The following is a 23,686-nucleotide window of genomic DNA, read 5'->3' as shown; positions in this document are numbered from 1 at the left end:
GCAAATGTTGGTATTTTTAGTTGCAATGCTAACTACTGCAAACAAACTTATCTATATGGTAAAAAAATATGGATTATTGTTGTTTTCTGAGAATATTACATCTATAAAAACATTGGTGGGGATGCAAATAATAGAAGCCAGGTTTTTTTTTTTTTTTTTATCCACTATGATTCTCAAAGTGTGCTACGCTGGCTCTCTCTAGTGGTATGTGGAAGAATAACCGAATTAAATATTCAAAATGCATAATGGTACAGTGGGGTGCCCCAACAATGCTGAATTGATTCTTAGACTTTTTATGATGTCACACTACATAAAAGCTAGCACAGTTTTTGGCGTCTGCAGTCGTGAGTTGGTAGAATTGTCATCATGTTTCACAACTTCTTGAGGTCAGAAAAAGTTCATAAGGGCGGCAGTTAAGCAGTGTGCTTCACTTTTAGTATGAATCAAAAAGAAAAAGTTCTCCTCTAGCTTGGACTGCAGTGATGTCAGCAAACAGCGCCCACTTGTTGAGTTATGTTGAGCGGCTCAGTCCCAACACAGCCTTATATGTAGAAATGTTGGACGCTTGCTTAAATAAAGCCAGATGGGCCTCCTGCTTAAGTTCCACGTCGTTCATCGTTCACAGCATTTATGCAAAAAGTAAACTAACATTCTATTTCATTTCTAAAACCAGCTCAATTTATTTGATGTTGTAACTCTCCCCAAAAAAAAAAAAAGAGAGCTAAAGTTAAATGCATATTTAACTTGTAACTGCACACACACTTCTTTTTGTACAATGTGTGTTTTTGCAGCGTCATTGCCGCAGTATTGCACTGTTTAATGGCCTATCATGAAACACTGGCAAAGCAGGAGATTCATTTCATTGCCTTATCGTGCGTGTGACCTTTCCGTTTGTTTATTGGCGTGGCAAGATCCATCATCAATCTCTGGCAATCTTGAATGTGTGTGACTTGGGGGAACTCAAATTCATCACTCAGGGTATTCATTTCAAACTAGCTTTTTTGGAGCTCCTACTCTTTCCACTTGTGCACCAGCAAGCCCCCCTCAAGAAGATGTTTGCCTCACACATAAGCATCACTTCCCTATTCTGAGCACGACTAGAATAGAGAAGCTCTTTTTTTTTTCCCCACAATAAATTTCTTATGACGCTGCCAAATTGATTCTTGGTGCAACTTGAAGGCGTCAGGAAATACACCTTGCAGGTGGTGTAACATTGCCCCTTGCTGGTCTTATGGATGGTGTGCATATCTAGATGGAACATGTAAATGAAGTGCGAGAACCTAATCAAGCGTGATCAAATCAGAAATATAATTTCTATTCAACAAAGACTTAATATTTGAAAACTCATTCAATCCCAAAGACTTATTTCCAAGTTGAAAAATGCACACATTTTATTGGATGAGCTTTAACAATAATTTTCTTGAACACGTAACCTGTAAAAGTAAAAACAAAAACAGAAGCTCAGAATAAATAAGATAAATAATGTTTATTTCCACATCTTTGTTATTTATAAAATTATGTGTCTACATTCAATATTAACAAGGCAATACAGACAATTTTCCATTTTTCAGGTGAAAATCGAGCTCTAGAGACTTTTCTTTTAAAAATATCGATTTTTCGATGCTTCCGATATCAACGTGATCGCCCCCTGCTGTTAGAAAACAAGCTTCTCCAAGATGCTGGGTGAGTGTAAATTCTGAGGCCACTCGAGTCTCTAGAGCCCGAGTTTATCCTAATATGCCCTTCACATCACGAGCCAAGATCCACTGCTATTTCTCGCTCAGCGTAAACCACAGTTCAGCTCACAGAAATTTTTGACTGACCTCACACTAGCAAACTGAAATGAACAGCGTCATCATCAAGTTAGGTCATGATTCTCAAACGCTATCCATCCCGTATTCTTCCCCTACAGTCACACATCAACCCCCGCAAGTAAATGTAAAAACCAAACGGAAATGACAAAAGAAAACTCTAGTCTACAAAAAAGTAAGAAGTGCCGAAAGAAGAGGGAAAAAAAAAAAGTGTCATTAATATCCCCCCAAAAATCTAGATGCTGTATAGCATACTATATGGATTGTTATTATTACAGTAACATGATTCCATGCAATCATATATTCATCTTCTGTACAGAAATGAGGAGTCAGTAGTTGAGGAGCATGGAAAGACCTCTATTGAGCCTTTCACTTTTTTTTTTGTTGAAAACTCGACGCTATTTTCTTTTTTTTAAACAGATGTAAAAATTCATTGGGAACACTTTCCCTGTCCTTGACGTTTTTTTTTTTTTCCAGGTACTATTCAGCAAATGGGCCAAAGATGAAAAAAAAAATAATAATAAAGGACAAGCAGTCAACTGGACCCTAAAAGACACAATGTTAACCCCGCATGCTCGTTCAGTCAAACACATTATTTAATTAGATCAATTGCTAAAAGACCGAGAACAAGCGAAAGAGCAGTGTGCACAAAAAGCTTCTTAGATCAACACTTCCCTTTTTGGGAGTGCACACTAAAAAAAAAAAAAAAAAAGTGCTGGCAAGACATTCATTTTGACCACTTGCTCAAAGTGGAGGTGCGCTGGGGCTGGGCTCTATAAGGCATGGCGTGATTCAATCATTATTTCCCCACATAATCAAGCAGTCCACTTTCCATTCTTTAATTTATATTGTTAGACTCTGAAACATCTACCAGCTTGCAGTATAAATAAAATAAAACATTTATATACACCACTCGCAAAAAAAAGAGCCTGTTTTCGGATGAAATGTTAACATGAAACTACGGTGTGCTATTTTTAAGATGGGCCCGCCAATAAAGCAGTGAAGCGGCTTAAAGCTATTCACACCATCAGCTGGATCATCTCAGTGCTAAAGACAAGATAGTTGAGCTCTGCAAAACTTTGATGAAGAATGACAAGGAAGCTTTACTGTGATGATCATGACATTACACTAGTGCTAGATAGAAAAGAGATTTGCAGAAGCTTGGGCAGTACCACCACATTATTGTGGACACACAAGCAGACACAAACACGCACGGTTCTGCCCACGAGCCATATTTTTCCCACCAATCAGCAATGGCCCATCCATCCCTGTGCTCATTTAGGCTTATCTTCTCTAACATCCAACCCACCCTGCCTTGTCCAGCGAAGGCACCGCTAAGTTTGCACTGTACTGAACTAAAAAAAAAAAAAATTGCAGACATTTCAAACCATTTTTGTGCATTCACTCACATTTAAGTCAAAAGCTCGCAGCTGCCTTCTTTTTCTCGCACGTCGGTTGTCAGGCACGCATGCCTCTTAAATATGTCGTGATGGTTCAACCGACACGCAGGAGTGGGGGGGATGATGAAAAATAGAAGAAGAGAGGCCTGTGTCGAAGCGTGTTTGAGGGAGACGACTTAATCCTGCTGCCATCTCCTCCGGTACTTGGTCTCTTCATCACCTGCCGGAGCGAGGAAAAGAATATTTCAAGTCAGATAGTAGACTACTGTCGTTCTATTAAAGAGTGAAGAAGTACCTTAGCATAAAAGGGAAGATAAGAATTTAGGCTGCATTAGAAATACGGAAGAGGAAAAACACAGAAAAGTCAATTTGAACGTCCTCATAAAACTTGACTCACCAAACCATCAAACACATTCAATGAGAAAACTTTGGATTTACCTTCAAGATAATGTCTGGATATAAATTTTAGTGCCTCATCCAGGAGGATGACAGGGATTGAAATTTTCAGGACCACCATCCACTGAGACCAATGGAGAGGGGTCACCTGGAAGATCAGCTGAATGATAAAAGCAACAGAAGAATTAGAAATAATTCTCATTTTTATAATGATCATGTACTTACTGGCATTGGCTCGACATAAAGGATTAAGAAGTGGAGGGAGAGAGAAAGGACAATGGCTCCCAGTAACCAAATATTGACCCAGGGAGGCATTCTGAGGAGGGACTGGTTCTCAGACAAACTGCCGGTTGGGAGAGAATGTTACATTAGACATCAATTTGTATCTTATGATGTGTGGTATATTTTCAATGGAGACTGCCAAAAACAAAAGAGCCTTCACACTCGCTTTTTATGAACTTCCCCATTTGACTTCCCTAACCAAGTCATTTTCTGGGTGTGTTGTTCTGGTATGAAAATCATGCGGCGGGCGGATGCGGAATGCTTTCTCAAAAGGCGGAAGACTACATATCTTCAATTACAACCACGTGACATTCAAATGTGACATTTAAAGGAGATCATGACTGACCTGTTGAGCGCGTTGAACATCTCGATGGTAACCAACACGGATAGCGCCATGGTGGTGGGGTAGCGGGATTCAAAGACTTCACAATCTATACCGTGAAACACGGGGTTGTCCTCGGTGCACTGCATGAAGTGTCGCTGTGGGAACAGATAAGCTCGAGAAGTTGCATTGAGACATTGGGAAGAGAAAAAAAAAAAAGTTTGCAACTCACCAGCTGATAAAAAGTCACTTGTGGCCCTTCTTCATCAAATAGGTACCACCACGTGGCGGCGCTCACAGTTCCGAAACCCACGTAGCCTGAGAAATACAAAATATGAATTCACAACACTTGTCACCAGTAGATTTTTCAAAATTTTGGTTGACTTCTTAAATTGTGAAAAAATAAAACATGTCTATTTGAATGCAAGCAAATCAGAAAGTACCTCCAATGGCCAAGTAGCGAAAGAAAAGCCATCTTGAGATGAGAGGTTCTTTGGCATTACGAGGAGGTTTGTTCATAATGTCCAGGTCGGGAGGGTTGAAGCCCAAAGCGGTGGCAGGCAGACCATCAGTCACCAGATTGACCCACAACAACTGGACTGGTATCAGAGCCTCAGGGAGACCCAGAATGGCTGTCAGGAAGATGCTGAAGAACAGATAAACATCAAAAGAATGAAGCTGACCGAGGGTTTCTCGGAGCGTCTCCCTCACCATACGACTTCGCCCACGTTGGAGGAGATAAGGTATCGGATGAACTGCTTCATGTTGTTGTAGATGGCTCTGCCCTCCTCCACGGCAGACACGATGGTGGAGAAGTTATCGTCAGAAAGTACCATCTCCGAGGCCGATTTGGCCACGGCTGTACCCGAGCCCATTGCGATGCCAATCTCTGCTTTCTTCAGGGCGGGAGCATCATTCACACCATCTCCAGTCTGGGATGACAAATATTGTTGCTCATTGAAGTTGTGCTACATCATACCGCTGGATATTGTGCGGTCTGAAGAATAAATTCTTCTTCACGGTCCTCACCATGGCAGTGATCTCCTCAAAGGACTGCAGGTATGCGACAATCTTAGACTTGTGAGCCGGTTCCACGCGTGCGAAACATCGTGCCCGTTTCACAGCCTCTTTCTGGGCTTCCGGCGATAGATCATCAAACTCGCGGCCGGTGTAGGCCTTTCCAGTCACCTCTTCGTTCTCGCCGAAGATGCCGATGCGCCTGCAGATGGCCACGGCTGTGCCTTTGTTGTCCCCCGTGATCATGATCACACGAATACCTGCCTCGTTGCAGAGTTTGATGGAGCCTATGACTTCGTTCCTCGGGGGGTCCAGCATGCCCACACAGCCGATGAACGTGAGGCTCAACTAAATGGAAACAGCAAAAAACAAAAATAATAATACAGGAGTAGTTTGAAGATGTGATGACTGCACTAGGGGGCAGATTGAATATTTTAAAATTATTTATTTAATTGTATTTAACTTTATTTAATTTTATTTGATTTATTTGATGATTTATTTTATTTATTTTTATTCTTATTATCAATTTATTTGAAAATGTTATTTACTATATTCAAGAATGGATCGATTGCCTTTGACTTGAGGAAAAGCAACTGATGTTTTTGTCTGGTTTCTTACCTCATAGTCCACAAACTTGCTGGAATTCTCCAAGTCCATGTCCTCCTTGCGTGGTGGAACGTCACGGGTGGCCAGAGCCAGACAGCGTAGGGTGTCCCTCCCCGTTCCCCAGTCACGGACCTTGGACATGAGCTGGTCGCGCAAGTCCGGTGTCAGCGCCACCTTGCCAGTTCCCAGCCGCATGTACTGACATCGATCAATAACGCTTTCCGGGGCGCCCTGTTGAAAAAGACTACAATTGACTATACGGGCAAAAGGAGACATTAGAAAATGACAGAAAGGAAAAGAAAATTCTGGAATCGTATGATTGTTCCGTGCCTTGACGAACATCTTGCTCTGAGAGCCCGGCTTGACTGGCGTGCAGTAGACTGACATGGACTTTCGGTCACGAGAGAACTCCAATGTGAAGTCCTTCTTCATCAATTGCCTGATCACCTGAAGGAGCAACCATGGAACAAAAAAAAATAAGACTATCAAGGATATTGGAGAGGAGGCAAATGCATATTAGCCTCAGATATGGAGAGAAATGTAGCAATTAAAAAAAATAAAAAAATAGCTTGTAGTTTCCATCAGAGCTGCTTCTACCACTAGATGTCCTTCTTGGTCAAAATCTACTCCAGAATCATGATTATTGTCACCAAGCTCACCGAGTTGCAGGCCCCAGCACGCTCCACCTTGCTGAGTCCGGATAGGTCCGTTTTGAAGACGTTCATTTTCTCCACCAAGGTGGTAAGAGCTGTCTCTGTGGCTTCTCCCACTTTCTCGTACACTCCTTTGGCCTGCATGGAGAGGAGAAGCAGAATAGTCAGTAAGGGAAAAATATGAAACACAAATCACCTTGCATATTTGTTTTGTAAATTATAGAAGCCTCCGTAAAAGGGATGAGAAGTATTAGACTAAACTCAGTGGGCTCTTTTTTTCTGTCTGGCACAAGATGTCGTGGAAATCTGCGGAGGGGTGGGCGGGGCTAGACTTTGTTTTGGTATTCTCACAAATGCAAATAGCATGGTGCAGTTTGCAAAAGGCACTTTGCGTCGTTGTGGGTGTGAGCACAGCCTACTTGAATGGTATTTGCACTGTATGAACACATTCATTGAAATTCTACAGCACTGCACGGAGTTGCTAAAAAAAACAAAAACATTTCTTTGGGTCACAGTGACCTTCCTTCAGGCATCCCTCTAAATTACATGGGATACTCATTTGCTTTGTTGTCAAAACATTCCGTCAAGGACAATATTCAGATCTGCTGGATAGCCACATCGCCGCTGAGTCATACGAGTCTTTAAAAGGTGCTAAAAAAACAAGTCGGGGAGAGGACGCGCTGTTGGCCAATCATTTATTTGTGTGACAGCACAAAGCAATAAAACTCCTCATCCCCCCGCGGTGCTCAGCTGCTCCTCTTTTCGGCTCAGCCCCCCAAAAAATATGAAAGCTTTGATGGCAAAAGAACATCCAGGGTGCAGATGATACATGCAATTGAAGTTGTGTTATCCCCTGCGTCTCTCTTCACTGTAGTTACCAAGATACCGTGGTGATGACAAAAAAAGTGAGAAAAGCAATTACAAGTATCTTTGAGCAAGATAAAATTAGCTCTTCAACAAAAAAGGAGACAAAACTACACATTATTGTGCATGTGTGTGTGTTGCTTTGACTAGTTGTATGGCAACAGAAATATATTTAGAATAAGTCTTTAATGACCTCATTGTAGTCCAATGAGGAGTCATTGCACATGGAACACACGGTGGCCAACTCCAAGAGTCCATCATAGTCTCCACACTGGACTGCCCGCTCTCCTTTCAGTCTGGAGGGAGGGAAAACAAACCATCGTTGCCGCACAATTGGAAAACACGAGGCAATATTCATGAGCACATATAAATAAAGTTGACATTCATGAGATGAAACTCACATTTGACCTTCAGGTGCATATGTGGATCCTGTTATGGAGAACTCGTGCAAGGTGCAGCTTGAATTCTGCAATTTGTCCACCACAAACATCTGGAGAGAAGAGGGGGGGGGGGCAAAAGTAATTAGCTGTGCACTGAGTTTTTGCAACGTGCTGCTTCTATTATTAGCCGAGATTAGTTAACATAAATATTTAAATACCTTTGCATGGTAGATGGACACTAAAGTGACTTTATAGCAAACCTTTGTGTCAGTGGAACATTGATTAGCATGAGGAAGTACACAAGAGGGATCATTTTTGAATAATAATAAAAAATTAATTAGAATAATCATTTAAATAATTATTCCAAATATAAAAAAGTTATATAATGATCTATATTAAATATTGTATATTATATTTTATTTTCTGGCTGTTAGATTGCATTTTACTGGAGAATTAAAAACACACTAAGATAATCATTTGTAGCCAAAGAGGGAAAACTCACAAGGTTGAATGTCTCCGAGTTTTACAACTTGTTTGAAATGTTACCGCAATATTTCAATTGGTCGGAGAAGCTGGGTCGAACTGACCCAGTGTCGAGACGCAAATGTTCTAAGCAACTACTTTGTTGCACCTTGGCCAACTAAAAGCTGCAGACATGCTTTGGATGTTTCTCAATCTTCCAAAAGTTCATAAGGCCCAGTTCCATAACTCTCTGACAAACCAAAGAGTCCAGACAAAGCAGCCAATGAGAAATAGAATAAGATTGTTCCTTCACCCTCTTTTTTTCCCCTCACGATCTGATCTACTGCGGTCTCCACGGTAACAAGACGGCACATTGTGATCCATGTGACTCAATGGCGGTGGCAAGATTGGATTCATCTACTCAGTGCGGGAGTAAACACCATTTGTGTGCATGTGTTTGAAACTATTCAAACCACAGTTGCTGTCCAAATCTTAAAATGTGAACTATTGTGCTCCCTATTAAGGAGTAAGAAGGGCCTTTAGGTGGATGCAGGTCAATATTTGCCAACGTCAGCTGGGCTAAGTTTTCCTGTGCCTGGGAGGGTTTAAAGGTTTGCGGTGAGGTCACTCCTACACATCCGCCAAGTTTGAGGGAACTCCCTGCAGCTACAAATTAAACACACACACACACACACACACACTGCGTCAGCTTAGTGAGGAGCATATGCAACATGAAAAATATTTAGTGGGTTATCATTTGTGAATAACTCAAGCCAAAACTGATAATCACCTTTTTGAAACATTTCATGTCAAAACGAATGTAAATGCTTACAAAGCATTTTTCATTCTCATTGAGATAAATGAAGATAAAACAAGATGAAGGAATTCTGGCCACTGGTTTGAAGGATTTTGTGAAAATGACTCCTGGTGTCAAATCCCAAAGCCATCAAAAGCAGATTGATTTTGGCACTTACTCTACAGACAGACATTTGGTTGGTGGTGAGGGTCCCCGTCTTGTCCGAGCAGATAACGGAGGTGCAGCCCAGGGTCTCCACCGAAGGCAGACTCCTCACAATGGCGTTCTTCTTGGCCATGCGGCGGGTCCCGAGGGCCAGGCAGGTGGTGATGACGGCAGGCAGGCCTTCGGGGATGGCGGCCACGGCCAAGGCCACGGCTATCTTAAAGTAATAGATAGCTCCCCGCATCCAGGAACCGCCGTGGACCGGGTCCCCGAAGTGTCCGATATTGATCACCCACACAGCCACGCAGATGAGGGAGATGACCTTGGAGAGTTGCTCGCCAAACTCATCCAACTTCTGCTGCAGCGGCGTCTTGTCCTGTTCGGTCGACGCCATCTGATTGCGGATTTTGCCGATTTCCGTGGCAACGCCGGTCGCCACGACGACACCTATGGCCCGACCGGCAGCGATGTTGGTGCCCTATGGAAAATATGATCAATGTGGGTGGAAGGTTCTTTATTTATTTTTTTCCCCTTGTTTTAATAAATCTGTCAGTCAGAAAATTTACATTGAATCGTGACTCATAATCACACGCCTGTTTTTTTTTTGTTTTTTTTTTATGCAAGACAAACATGCTTATTTTGTGGTATTTGGCATTATTTGGATGGAATATTGGCTTATTCACGTTACTTCCATGCAAGCAGGCAGTATGGCTTTAATAAGCGTTTTGAAATTAAGTCCAATAACTTGCTAGCGGAAAACCATTCGCTGAGCTACACATACAAGCGTCAGATTCACCACAGACATGTTGGAAATGGCACTTTTTTCCCGTTCCGAGTAGATTTTTACCTGCCGTCTTTATCCTACTTGAAATGCAATTAGCTTATCACAAGTGACTTGACTTGACTTATCACAAGTAGCCATTTCGATTGGCTGAGAATGACAGAGCAGCTCATTGTTGACAAATTCAGATCAGTCGTTTCAATTTCTAATCATTTCAATTCATTCCACTATGAAACTGATTTAAAAATAGGCTCAGAGTATCATTTTGAATGTGAATAATTCAAAGGTTGTACTCACAGAAAACAACATGTTCTTCTTGTCTTGATTGACAGCTCTCGGGTCAGGAACCGGGTCAGTATGTTTGATGATGGACACAGACTCCCCTGAAGGAAGGGGAAAAAAAAAAATGCACAAGAATACATAAATGTTTCAATTTAAATGGAATATCCTAGAAGGAGTTTAAATAACCAAATGAAATTAAAACAATAGCAGAAATAATTGGATTGAGGGATTGTCGAGCGTACCTGTGAGGATGGATTGATCCACTCTCAACGTGGTGGACGTAATGGAGGTCAATCTGATATCGGCTGGAACTTTGTCACCAACTGAAATGATAAAAATGCACACAAAAAAAAAGACGATGATACTTCCAAACACTCAGACTCTTGTTAATGACGGACAATTTTTTTTTTTACAAAGCATCTCCAGTGCACTTATCACAACATTGACTTGATTGAGCCATTTGAAAATGCGTCTCGGTGGGGTAAACAAAGAAGGCGAACGACTCTTTCCGCCTCTCTATGTAGCACCTACGGGAGATGCAGACAGGGTGTCGGGTGCAATGTGGGTTGTGTGTGTGTGTGTGTGTGTGTGTGTGTGTGTGTGTGTGTGTGTGTGGGAGATGGCTGCAGGCTTCAAGTTGGCCCAGGCCGGAGAACGCCTACCTTCAGATTCCCTCCGCTCCATCGGACTATACTGAATAAAAGATATGATTTACAAAAACAACAGCGGATCTCACAGTATGTATTATTCTTTTACATGATCATTTACGTGACCGATATGGACTATTCAGTCATTCAATAAAACAATAAAAATGATTATCCTTGTAAAGGCAGATTTTTTTATTTTTTGTAATTTTTTTTGTATTTTTGTATTCAGTGTAGCGACAAAATTGAGAGTGTCTTTTCAAAACAAAGTACAAATTGGCCTAGTCTGCTTTTTTGACACAACCAGGACAGTCAGAATCTCATCCTTGCATAATAAATTGGCAGCATAAATGCCACTTGGTTTCCATCTCTTGGGGTCTTCTGTGAGCCTTCATACAGTTCACTCCATTAAAAAAAAAAAAACTCAAGGAAAGTTCCAGTGGAGGCGCAAAACGCAAATGTGTCATAACGGCGTGGAACCTACAAGAGGGCAAGTACACTGCAGGGGTGGAACCTTATGTAAATATAGCCATTATATTTTCTCTCCTCTTTTGTGGGTTTTCTCCAAGACCTCCATACAGTTTATTTTACCCTCCTCACATCAAGTTCCAGTGGAACCATCTTCGGGTAATCTGAGGTAGAGGAAAAGCCTGGCCAGGGAGTTCAATCATGTTAAAGGCGGATACCGTTTTGGGTTTTTTTTGCTGCCCAGGACTGTTTATGTTGGAGGGCTTCGCCAAAATAAAGTGCGAAACCACCAATGTAGGACAAGACTGTAATCCAAAACAGCACACATAGAAATGATGAGCAAAAAAGAGAGTATGACTTGTTGTCATGACGATGAAGGTAGGAAGGTGGGAATTCAACAGACTACTTTTGATGCTTTACGACCTGCGTGAGCTTGTCTACGAGTCTTGTTGACAACACACGTGTGAAGAAAGGCACCGGCTGCAACAAGCCCAAATTCCAAAGTATTATCGCTTACTTAATCATAAACACTCAAAAAGAAGCGATGCGTGGGTTCATCTTTTTTTTTTTTTTTTTATTATTTCCAGGTAAACTAGAAGGATGTACGAATTATGACGAACTAATCAAGTGGAGCAGTTTTACACCTATATCATATTGTGTTTTTTATGCCGAGTATTATTCTGGGTCAGGAATATCCTCATTGAAATTTAATAATAAACTACAGATTGTTTTTCCAAAACAGAATAACGGCCTTAATGACATTGAAGAATCATTTTATTTATATTTGCTGAACAGCAGGTAGTTTATTTTCTGCCTATCTCAAGGCACCCTCTGACCCCCGCATGACCTCTGTTCCTTGATCATCCTTATGCTTTATTTAAAATACATTGATTCATCCAAAATCCGTTTTTATAGACAACTTGACCCGGGACAGCCTGTTATGGACTTAATAGTAGAAGGTCATGCATATTAAGTCCAGTATGGACACCAGAATGACAACAATACTATTTTTAGAAAGGGCTGCCCACACATGGGTGACTTTATAACGGGGGATGGATGAGTGTGTAGTATGAGTAAAGACCTGACAAACATCCAGGTGGTGAGACTGAGAGTATGGAAAGCAAAGGGAAGTGGAAAGTTAAACTGGACCTTCAACACAAGTGAAGACCACAACCACTTACACAGAATAACACACACACACACACACACACACACACACACACACACACACACACACACACACACACACACATACACTCAAACCATAATACTGGCACCTGCAAATACGGGGGAAAGACTGTTATGTAACGGTGTTGTGTGATATTCCTACGATATTTCCAGGCTGGTGAATGCTACATGTACATGTTTCTGTGCAAAAGCTGAATCTCAGAAAAGAATAAATGAGCTCACCCGCCACCTCTACGATGTCACCCGGAACAATGTCCCTGGCTTTGATTCTCTGCACCGCCTTCCGGTTCATGCGGTACACCTTGCCCATCTCGGGTTCGTACTCCTTCAGAGCCTCGATGGCATTCTCGGCATTTCGTTCCTGTTGAGAGAAAGAGATGAGTCGGGTCATGCACTTTCATAACTGATGAACGAATACAGAGATATGATTTTGAATTTCTTCATTGTGAGAAAGGGATCTCACCTGCCAGACACCAATAACGGCGTTAGCGATGAGGATGAGGAGGATGACAACAGGCTCGACAAAGGCGGTGGCCGACTCCTCTCCCTCTTCAAACAAAGCCAAGACCTAGACAAACACACAACTTCCTCATTACACAAATGATACTTCAATAGCGTCGAGGAAAAATGTCTTCACGGAGGACGGAATTAAAAACGTCATTTGTGTAGCACAGCTGTGCCTTCAATGAGACGTGATAATAAAATCTAACCTTGCCACTTCCCAGCCACGTTTAATTCGAATCATATTATATAAATGTCTTTGATGAAATTGATTTGGCTGTCATGGTGCATCAAATGGGACAACAAGCATTTGAAAAAAATGTGGATCTTTCTCCCTTGGAAACACTCAAAACAACATGCTGTCATTATTTCATCATCCAATCCTAATTTCAAATTCATATTTCCCATAGCCGTTCATCCATTTTTCCACATGTCCCTTGGAAAATAAGGACGCTGCTAACATCATAACTGGTTCATCACTGTTACGTGATATATTTAGCCCAGAGCGGTCAATGTAGTGGGTGAATTCAGAAGAGTTCCACTAACCCATTTGAATGGAAAGGAAAAAAAAAAAAAAGGCCACAGGCTTGTTTTCAAACAGTAAATAGAGTTAAAGTCTGCAAACATTTCAAATTGCAACATGGTGAGAACATGACAACTCTGCCTATTTCTAAAATCCATTATTTGTTTCAACTGTGTCCACATGCCAAAACAAATTCAATAATGCAAAAAGTAAAAGTAGTATAGTGTCTTGTGTATTCATCTGGAAAGTAGAACAGAGACGACAGCTTGACTTGTTTCCTCGTTACTATTCTAATTTCTTTTTTTTTTTTTTAGTTGACAAGTTTAAATGGAATGTACTGCCATTGAAGCAAAGGAAAACGGCATGTAATAAGATCCAGGTTCAATAATGCACAAAGCGTGTGACTATATATGGCCTTCAAGATGTTCAGAGAACTTAATCCATTCGCTATGATTGATTGGTGGACATATCCAAAAAAGGTTGGCTTCCTCTCCACTCGTGTAACATGATACTATTTTTAAAAGCTTGCTTGCTCCAAGTTATGAGAATTAACTCATGACGCGTGACAAAATGGAGAGCAGCTCATTACGTTCGAGGTCCCTGGTGCAATCAAGTTGCTTTAAAAGTCCTCTGAATGCCTCATTGATAAACAATTACAAGCGGACACCAAATCTTAGTGGAATCGTTCAGCCATTCATTTTACAACTCTGAAACTTCCTTGCAAAAAAAAAAAGACCTTGGCATTTTCGGCCTCATTAGACTATAATTACTGCAGCGCTTTAAACAGCCGATTGACTCAAACTTTCATTTGCCCTTCAACATTGTTCAAAAATAGATTTTTTATATATTTTTTTCCGTTCCATTTAACTAGGAGTCCAAATATTAAGCAATAAATTGAGCGTTCTCTCATATAAATATTTTTGGTGTGTTGCAAGTGATTTACTTTTGTCAAGTAAAATTAATACCTGTTGAAGTGTTTTGATCAAATATTAGAAAACAAAAATAAAACAAACAAATTCATCAATCTGCTCAAAATACAACGTAAACAGACATTAAAATGTTATAAAATCAATTACACAATTTGTCTATTAAGAATGCTAAAGTAGAAAGTCAGGTTTAACATTGCCTTCAGCTCCGACATGTGCAAATAGTGGAAGCCAACATCTCAAAGCAGTCTGGGTGCGGAAGACGTTACAGCTCGTCTTAACTCGCCACATTTACAGAGTAAATTTCATACTTGAGGCAAAACCCACGGCTGCACTCGGAGAGGGCAAATTGCGTCATATACGCTTTAATAGCCAAGTCATTTCAGAAATAGCAAGAGCAATTTCGTTCCAAAACACCAAAGACTTTCTGTAATAGATGTATTCAGGATTCCAGCTAGCGTCACAATTTAAGCCGCTGCAGATGGATCCAAGTGGGCTCTCCCTGTTCCCCTCACTAAAACTCTATCAACACTGGATGGAAAAAAAAAACCTTGTGTATCAATTTTCAATCCAAAATCCAATTGGAGTGGGTAAGCGCCGCTCACGAGGCAGGGGCGCTACTTACAAAGGAGACGCAGGCGGCGAGAAGAAGGATCCTGACTAGAAGGTTTTCAAACTGTTCCAACACCAGTTCCCACAGGGACTTTCCTGCAGACAATTAAACACACAAGAGAGGAAAGAATGTCTAACATTGAGTCAGCAGAAATAATCACAATAATAATATTTTGTGTCCATCTATCCATCTGTATGGGCTTGGCAGTTCAGTTTATTCTTTGGTCTCCAGAAAGAAAAAAAAAAAAAAAAAAAGACTGCTCATGCAAGGGAGGAGGTTAGAAGCCTCATTGGAAAAATCAATATTTACCTTCTTCAGCAGGGAGCTCTGTAGATGTCACGTCACGATGGTTGTAGAAGAATTGAAGAGGTGGAGGCCGAGTGGAAGGGGGACAAAGAAAACAAAGGCTAGTTAATATTGTCTTTAATGGCTTAAGTCAGCCACGTTACATTTAAAAAAAAGAAATGACATCACCTAAAAACCTGCTCTGTCAAATCCAACACAAAGAAACAAAATCATCCTGACTGCTGATGAATGGAGAAAAAGTTCAAATGTTGGAGGAAAAAAAAAAAAGAAGCCACATGTAGATTGCACTGACCCTAAAAGGTCCAGTGGAAATAAGCACCATGTTTCTCCAGCATGTTTTGAGCAGACGTGGCTACACCATTATGAAACGTGACCATGTGGGGAATGGAGTTGGAAAGCGGGAGAACCATGACGCTAAGCCTCCGCCGCCTTCCAAAAACAAAATTCTCCCAGTCGCTCAGTTTGCACTCGACACAGAACGGAAAGAGAAACAACTTGAAGGGCCCCTATAATTGGCCAAACTTATTTTATAGTTAGAGACTTAAATCGAAAAATTCCCAACTGTGATTTTTGGCTTCTTTTTCTGATGACAGACATTATTATGATACTATTATTTTGCAATATCAATGATATTAAAGGGCAATTATTGATTCATAAATTTACTCCAAAATTGATCAATCAATCGGGTATCTATTCCCGTCATCAACTCGAAAATGTTGTCACCCATCTATCTTCACGGTCACAAGCGAGCAAGAGCTGGCTATCATCTTCAACGATTCAATTGATTTCACAGTCTGCACCTGATCTCGATGACTTTACCACGGGATGAACCGAGAGAGAGGAAAACAACTCGAGTTTGATTCAAACACACCAATGTGACTGCTCCCACACGAGTATCAAATCAACACTTTCCCCATGAAGTGTTCAGCCACAAGTAAAATCATGTCGGATGAGACTACGTCAGAAAAAGCCACCTTGGAGTCTTTCCCGACTAGATGAGTTCAGGTGTGGACATCTGCTACCAGTGCAAAAGCGGGATCATATAAATAATTTGGGTATAATAGTGCTGAGTCACAGTGGTTAGCTTCCAACTTGCAGTCTTGTAAAAGGCCTTGAGGTTTGATGTCAGCAGCAGCAATATGGAGAAGTGCTGTTTTCCACGCTTCACTGACCTGACATAAGCCCCGTTACGATTCTTCCCTGCTTGTATAATGTTTTGATGGCAGACATGCTGGCTGAGGCTCAAGTGCGGGAGACAAGGACTGGAGGTGCAGGACGGGTTTCCCCGACTTCCCTGCTGCAGAGGATTCCCTCACAGTCAGTCGGGGCTTGCCCGCTCACATTCCTGAATACTGACTTCACCTCGAGCCGTGTCCCCATAACACCTCCTCTTGCTACAGTGGGCCCAGACAATGAGAAAAAAAAAAAAAGGGGCTTGTTTACACGTAGCAGAAAAAGCGTTCAATGCCAAGCATAAGGGGAAACACTTCCTGCATGGAGACAGTTGCCAACAACAGCAGGGAGCTCCAGCGTTGGAAGGAAAAGGGGGAAACCCGACATGGTTCTTTCGCCACTTTGTATTGTTTCACTCTCTCGGCAGTTTGACATCTGCAGATGATGGCAAACTAAATAAACAGTACACGAGTAGAGAGGTGAAAGAGGAGTGGAAATTTCCACTACCACTGTAAATATCAGCATGGCCAAAACACACGATGCTAATCGGAAATTGTCAAATTGATTCATCGAAGACTCCGATTTGAAAATATTGGCTTTGTTTTCCAACTCTTTATTCAATTGACGGTGTAAAAAAAAATAAACTAACATGATTTTTTTATTTTTATTATGCCACTATATAAAAAACAAAACAAAATATACTTCCAATGGTTGATGCAACCTGACACGTACTTTTATTGACTCTCATCTCAGTCTACAAATAATTTGCTCACTTGAATAATAAACAGCTTTTAAGTCAGCTCATCTTCAGGAAACCTTGGCAGAGTTTAGCCAATCAGCTGTGAGAATGTAAAAGAGCTCTATAAATATCATGACGGTAACCCCCTAATAGCTATTGCATACTAATGTATGATAGCTTCCTTCATATATTTCCTCTTTTAATGACCCCAATTAAAAAAAAAAAAAAAGCGCTTTAATGCATTGAGAAAAATCGAATTGTTGACAGTTTTTCTCCCAACACGGATATTGCGCAACGGCAAAAATGCAACTACATCTAGCCTCTGTGCAAATATCTTCCTTCAGGTGGAGCTGAGCAGATCATGTGTCACCCGGCCACTTATCATTTCTAGGCAGCACAATGAAAGGAGGAAATCTGCTTGTCACAATGAGGAACCTCAAACTGGATTATACACACAAATAAATGGATGACAAAAAACACACACGTTCGTATCTTCTGTGGGAAATTCGACTTTTTCCTGCTGTCTATTCTGTTGTGTATGAAAAATCTATTTTTTATATGATGGCAGCAGGCTCCAAAATAGATGAAGGCTAATATTAAAACTATTTTATTCATAATGCTCTAGTGGAATAAAATTGTAGATTATTAATCCTTCATCATTCGTGACCAATAGATTCACAAGTAACACGTATGAAGGAACGTGATGGCACAGCGGAACCAGGAAGTGACTCAAAACCGGTGGCCTTGAATGACTTTTTATTTTCAGCCCACATCCAACGACACAATGCAAGATGTCGACTGAAAAATGGTCAGACAATTAAAGTGAAAGGCAAACAAATGCCTGATTGAGGAGAGCACTCAGGATTGTGTTGGCGTGGTGGAGGAGGAACAGGAGCAGACAATGGAACATCTCTCGCAATGAGTGACACACACAAAAAACTGTGTATGCAATACTGAAAAAAAAAAAGCTTTTTTTTTGGGCCTCCTACCTAAAAATAGGAGTCCTGTGAATTTGCTGGATGGGAAATCATTGAGCGTGTAACAGCAAAAACATTCTTTGAGCGCCCACACACAGGCACTGTGTGAATATTTGCGATTAAGTGACTTATTGAAGGCCCGCTTGTGATTCCTGCAGTGAATGAAGTGCGGCAGGAGCCTATGAAGTCAAAAAATGAAACCACCATATATGGACGACAAAATAAATGCTTGGATGATGACTAAAATCCGAGCGCGCTTTCAGGCATCATTAAACCAGCAAGGTCGACCCGATCAGTTGGGCCTATTTACTCTTTAGCGACGCGTGCTAATTAAAGCTTTCACTATTCTGTGAAATGGGAATAAACAGGCTACAAAATATCTTGGTGATATCTTTTAATTAGCTTTAATTAGCATATAGTATATTCTGTCTTTGTAGCTTTATGATCATGTCAAAATCCATTTCTCAGTAGTAGGAACGACTGATCGTCTTTGGAGAAAATAAAATAAGTTGCCAAGCCGATGTCACGCAGTACATAATAATATATCCCAGTGGGGAGTCTTCCAGGAAGGAAACTGAAGTTCCCATCAATGATTGCATCTTTGTCTTTCGACCACCAACTCCACATGAGCGCCTCTGGTGAGTTCTGCTAATTAGTTTGGTCTGACCAGCTTCATGGCGTGCACACACAAATACTAGCAATCGATTTGAAGCAACAATTTTGAACTGAAGACTGGCCGCCGGTAGTTTTGGGTTTTCGCTGTAGTCAAATTCTTAGTAAATTGTGAGACACAGCACAAAAAAAATATAACAGCCAATTAGCAACTCTGGATGGGTTACATAAAGTTACGGATTAGATAAACAAAACCGAATTTAGTCACTCGATGGAAGTGACTCCTGACTTGTGCAGCTCGTGTTTGATTCCCTTTTGTTTGCCCTCTTATGTGCACACCGAGGCAAACACTCGCGTTGAACATGCTAATGACTTTCTGGTAAGCGCCTCATCGTTTGTGCATGCTGGTGCAGCCGTTACAATGATACGGAAACAAACACCTTGCAGTCGACGAGAAAGTCGGAAGGAGAAAAAGCTGTGCAGAAAACAAAATGCAAAGACTTTGGGCTCTAGCATAATAAAGTCAGGTCCGAAAAGGGAAACGGGTATCCCCTTGCACCAGCTATTATCTATACACACTTTAAACACACACACACACACAGGCACGCACAGGAAGTTCACAGCTGAAAGCGAAAAGCGATGTTATCTGTGGCGAGACGTTGCTTTTTCCATGAAGTCACCGCGGGCCTGGGTGTAAAGCGGCTGCGCGGCAAACAAGAGGCCAACTGTTTGACTTGTACAATATGGCGCTCGCGTGTACTCGGCAGCTTGGTCGCACATGCAAATGACAGGCTAAGAGGGAAAGGTGGGGCCGGGAACATTCAACACAGCCAGCTCCATGGCTACATATAGGGTTGATAATAAACAAGAAAAAGACAATAAAAGAGCGGCCAAATATATGTAGGCAAAAAGAAAAATGGAAATAATTCTGAACTTGTTTTCCTTGGTGTTTCTGATGTGTAGTTAAAAAAAAAAAAGGATACGATTAAACGGTTATTTTGGTTTATTGGGTATTATTTAGCAACAGCTAAGCAATATCACACAAGGATGAATCGTAATTGTTTTTCAAAGTAAAAGCACATGTTTGCAAATGTCTTATTGGAAATAAACACAAAAGAAATGAGAATTATTATTTTTGAGAGCCTTGGACAAGTTTAAGAAAATGTCTCAAAACGATTACTGGATTAAAAAATACGATTAATTTGTACATTTATTTGCGATTAATTTTGATACTTTTTAAAAAAGATCTTCCTTCCTCCAATGAGCTCATTAAATCGAGATTCCACTTCTTTTTTTACCCATTTGTATTTTCCTGCTGGCAGCCTGCTACCATTTGTTATTTGATCTTATCTTGTGACTTGAGCAGTAAAATATGAGCCTTTATTTGAGAAACAAGTGTGTAAAGTAAAAACAGGTTGATCAAGCTTTGGAGTTCTCATTAACGTGTACTTCCTGCTGCCATGAATGACAAGCAGGGATGTGTACAACCCTGACATAAGGGAACTTCAAGAGAGCAGAAGACTAATTAAAGGAGTTAATTATTAGGACGACTGCATTTCTCAAGGCTTGTCATTTATCCTTTGAATTACAGCCTTGACACTTCCGATAATAGAGCATGCAAGTTCTTGTTTCACATAGAAAGAGCAATAATGAAGCATATAGGTCACATTTGTATATTTGTAATCCTAATGCATGGTAATATATGGTAAAACTCGCCTGTGCGCAATTACGCAATTAAAACACCGCGTTAATGCGAATAATTGATGCATATAAATAAAGAAGTCAAATAACTTACCGTTCGGTCCATATTTCTCCAATTGCACTTTAACTTGCTCCTGAGTCAGTCCAGTGTTTTCATTCACGCCGAAAAAGTCTAAAACTTCATTCGCTGGTTTAGTGTGCGCGTTTTCCATCTCGGCGGACACAATTTGGCGCTTAGATGAGGAGATGACAATGCATGGAGTTGAACATCTACTCAGGCGCTCGTTTGGTGGAGGACGAGCGAGGTGCTGCTGCTGCTGCTGCTGCTGCTGAAAGGATTTCCGCAGAATGGAATGGAAGCGTCTCCTTGGATGAGATCAACTTTGCCCACCTGAGGAAGAAGCGGCAATCCACCGGCCCTGAACGTTGTGACGCACGCTGCTTTGCTTCAAGTGATCGCCTGAAGTGGACCTCATCTGCAAGTGAAGGTGTGCTGCGCCGGCTGGTTGACGTGCGCCGCCTGTTCTCCTCTCTCTCATCTGTTGTCCACTCCCTCCTGCGCTCCTATTGGCTGCGCGTACCTGTACGCACGCACGCACGCACGCACGCACGGCGGCTGCAGGGACTTCCTCATGAGCAAAACAAGGCAGGCAGTCCTTGTTGAGCAATGTTTTGATCACGTCATATGCAGTGATGGGAAATTCCTCCATATACATGCAAAAGATTTTGCATTTGCCTTAGTTGTCATGAGACAAAATGAACAGCTGATTCCTCATTTTCCAAAATCTCAAAATGGTTCTGTTTTGAAAATGTAAAGAAGTATATAAAAAATAACTGGAGACTTGCACTTACACTTGCTCCATTTTTTCCTCCTCTTATTTCTTTCTTTCTTTCTTTCTTTCTTTCTTTCTTTCTTTCTTTATTTATTTATTTATTTATTTATTTATTGCTCTTATTTATTCATTGTATGTGCCTTCTTGTTTTTACTTTTTGTATTGTTGACTTGAATGTTTTCTTTGTCCGTGGACCAATATAATATGATATATATATATATATATATATATATATATATATATATATATATATATATATATATATATATATATATATATATATAATATGTGATATTTTGATCTCTTTGTGTGTCTTGACATGTGAAGAAGTTGACAATAAAGCAGACTTTGACTTGAAAAGATTCTGCACTTGCTTTAGTTGTCATGAAACAAAACAGCTGGAATAAAACTGATTGCTAATTTTCCCAAATCTTATAACTAATAACTTCGGTAGAAATATGAAAATATACACACACACAAAGATGGCAGTCTGTGTTTCTTGATACCAAATAACATTGCAGCCTGTGGCATCCGTTGCACATAGTAACCTCAGTGCAGACCACAATCTTCATAAGTCATTTACTATCTGAGTGAGTTTACTTCCTGGAAAATGTCACCACTGGTGTCAAGATTTACGATGCTTTATTGAGTTTTCAGTATTATTTTTAAAACAGAGGAAAATGTACTTTTAGGTGAAATCAATTTGCATCATCCTCACATTGGCATAAGATCTGAAAGAACTTTGGTGGTACACTGGAATGGAAACGTACGAAAGGAAATCCCCACCCAAACACAGCCCCCTCACCCACATTTGGGGGGGACTCTCAAGTCCGCACCATTTCCACTTTCCACACAGCTCGGCCAGACCCCCAACAGAATTTGCGTTCCCTTTTATGCAGCATTCATTTGCATAAAGGAAATGAGCCATAGCTGCCAAAGGGTGAAGGGGGGGCACATCATGTTTTCTCGCACCTCGCACATGGCGGTGCATCCCAAACACAGAAGCGAGCCGTGCATTTGGACTCTTAATCACAATACTCTACAAATAGCAACAGTGTTCCTTTGTCCTTTTTTGTTGAGCCACATTGAGAAAGCCTACTTTAGTGCAAATGCCATATAATCAGGAAAAACAGCCTTTCCAAACAGGTTTGTCAGTTTGCACTTCCCTATCACTGCATCCAAGCAAACTCCTTGCAGCTTCATCATTTTCGGCCGAGATGAGTCATCCCGAATATAGAATCGCATTGTCCGTCTCTCTGTAATGGAATCAAAATGACCATTTAGCAAAGGTAGGCCGGCCAGTGCTATCCAATGCACACCACTGAAATCTCATTTGGGGAAAGGAATCTAAACCCAGCTGACATTATTGTCCGAGTTAAAGAAATGGAAGGATGCAGAAGGACAATACGGTAAAATAAAATAAAATGGAATAAAATAAAATAAAATAAAATAAAATGAAATAAAATAAAATGAAACAAGTTGTTCCCAGGTTAAGCTGTGTTCATCCACCCAGAGGATGGATGTCGAGTTCTTTTGCAACTTGTCACTTGGTCTGTCTCAACCTAGGCTATTAATAGCAGTCGTCAACCTCCAGGCAGTCCTCCTTCCTCCTCTTCAAGCCCTTCTGTCTTAGTCAGACACGGCTCATTTGATGCATCTTCCTCACCAATTAACTCTTGCAGAAAAAGCTGTCAACACATGTCTCAGAACTTTGGCCTTTGAAGCCACCTTACAGCTGCTGGAGTAAACTTCCAGATGGAGTAGTGATGACGCAAGTTAGTGGGTGACCCTGGGGGGGGGCAGATGGAAAAAAAAAAATGTCCTTTCATTTAAATCAACACATGGAGAAGAACAAACAAAAAAAAAGTTTTATTGAGAAGATTTAAAAGCGGTTATTTACTATCCTCTTGTTTGGCCACAAGTGCCTTAATTATTTGTCGAACCACATGAAACAAAATTGAACCTTTTTGTGTTTTTCTTCCATTCCAGCCTTTTATCTGACTGAGAAAAGCTATTATTAAAAAAAACCCGAATCCAAAACTCTCAGTCCATGCTCACTCATCAAAAGTCACTTGTGATCATTTTCACCAGCTTGATAATCACCTCCTGGCTCATTTAAATGGCCTTTTATGTAAATGAGCAACGTGCACATTTGTCCCCATCACAGGAGGCAGAGCGCAACAAAGGTAGCGGCTGGCCTGGCCACGTTTGGTCAGACACTTCCAATTACTAATCAGTGACCTGGGAAATAGACTCGTTGGCGGC

At 40.9% G+C, this 23,686-nt stretch overlaps 1 protein-coding gene across 2 annotated transcripts; it reads right to left on the bottom strand.

The window, feature by feature from the left end:
• Positions 1–1,471: 1,471 nt before the first annotated feature.
• atp2a3 (ATPase sarcoplasmic/endoplasmic reticulum Ca2+ transporting 3) lies at positions 1,472–21,119 on the bottom strand. 2 transcript variants are annotated; one of them, XM_085935478.1, is made up of 22 exons: positions 20,980–21,119; positions 20,683–20,917; positions 15,390–15,407; positions 15,093–15,175; positions 12,981–13,085; positions 12,740–12,878; positions 10,460–10,540; positions 10,233–10,318; positions 9,168–9,632; positions 7,753–7,841; positions 7,545–7,647; positions 6,494–6,625; positions 6,165–6,281; positions 5,847–6,065; positions 5,241–5,576; positions 4,923–5,143; positions 4,655–4,857; positions 4,444–4,529; positions 4,236–4,369; positions 3,833–3,950; positions 3,650–3,767; positions 1,472–3,431 (listed from the first exon to the last, which is right to left on the bottom strand). In XM_085935478.1, exons 2-22 carry the CDS (start codon positions 20,798–20,800, stop codon positions 3,388–3,390), a joined length of 3,015 nt encoding a protein of 1,004 aa, XP_085791604.1. In that variant the 5' UTR covers positions 20,801–20,917; positions 20,980–21,119; the 3' UTR covers positions 1,472–3,387. The 2 variants fall into 2 exon arrangements, with proteins under 2 accessions (XP_085791604.1, XP_085791603.1); XM_085935477.1 differs by having other exon boundaries at positions 20,683–20,914; positions 20,980–21,117.
• Between the last annotated feature and the right edge of the window lie 2,567 nt (positions 21,120–23,686).

This window comes from Syngnathus leptorhynchus, chromosome 17 (assembly GCF_054491065.1).
Source record: "Syngnathus leptorhynchus isolate UIUO chromosome 17, UIUO_Slep, whole genome shotgun sequence".
NCBI classification, from domain to species: Eukaryota; Metazoa; Chordata; class Actinopteri; order Syngnathiformes; family Syngnathidae; genus Syngnathus; species Syngnathus leptorhynchus.
Note: the sequence above shows the minus strand (reverse complement) of the source record. Positions and strands in the feature narration are given on the sequence as shown.

Bases quoted from the DNA above. Each gene is read 5' to 3' on its own strand.
- atp2a3 (XM_085935478.1), bottom strand. From the start codon at position 20,800: ATGGAAAACGCGCACACTAAACCAGCGAATGAAGTTTTAGACTTTTTC. The intron at 7,842-9,167 runs GTAAGTGCCAAA...TCTTCTCTCCAG, and splicing joins ACCAAATGTCTGTCTGTAGA to ATGTTTGTGGTGGACAAATT. The intron at 4,370-4,443 runs GTGAGTTGCAAA...CTGTTCCCACAG, and splicing joins AAGTGACTTTTTATCAGCTG to CGACACTTCATGCAGTGCAC.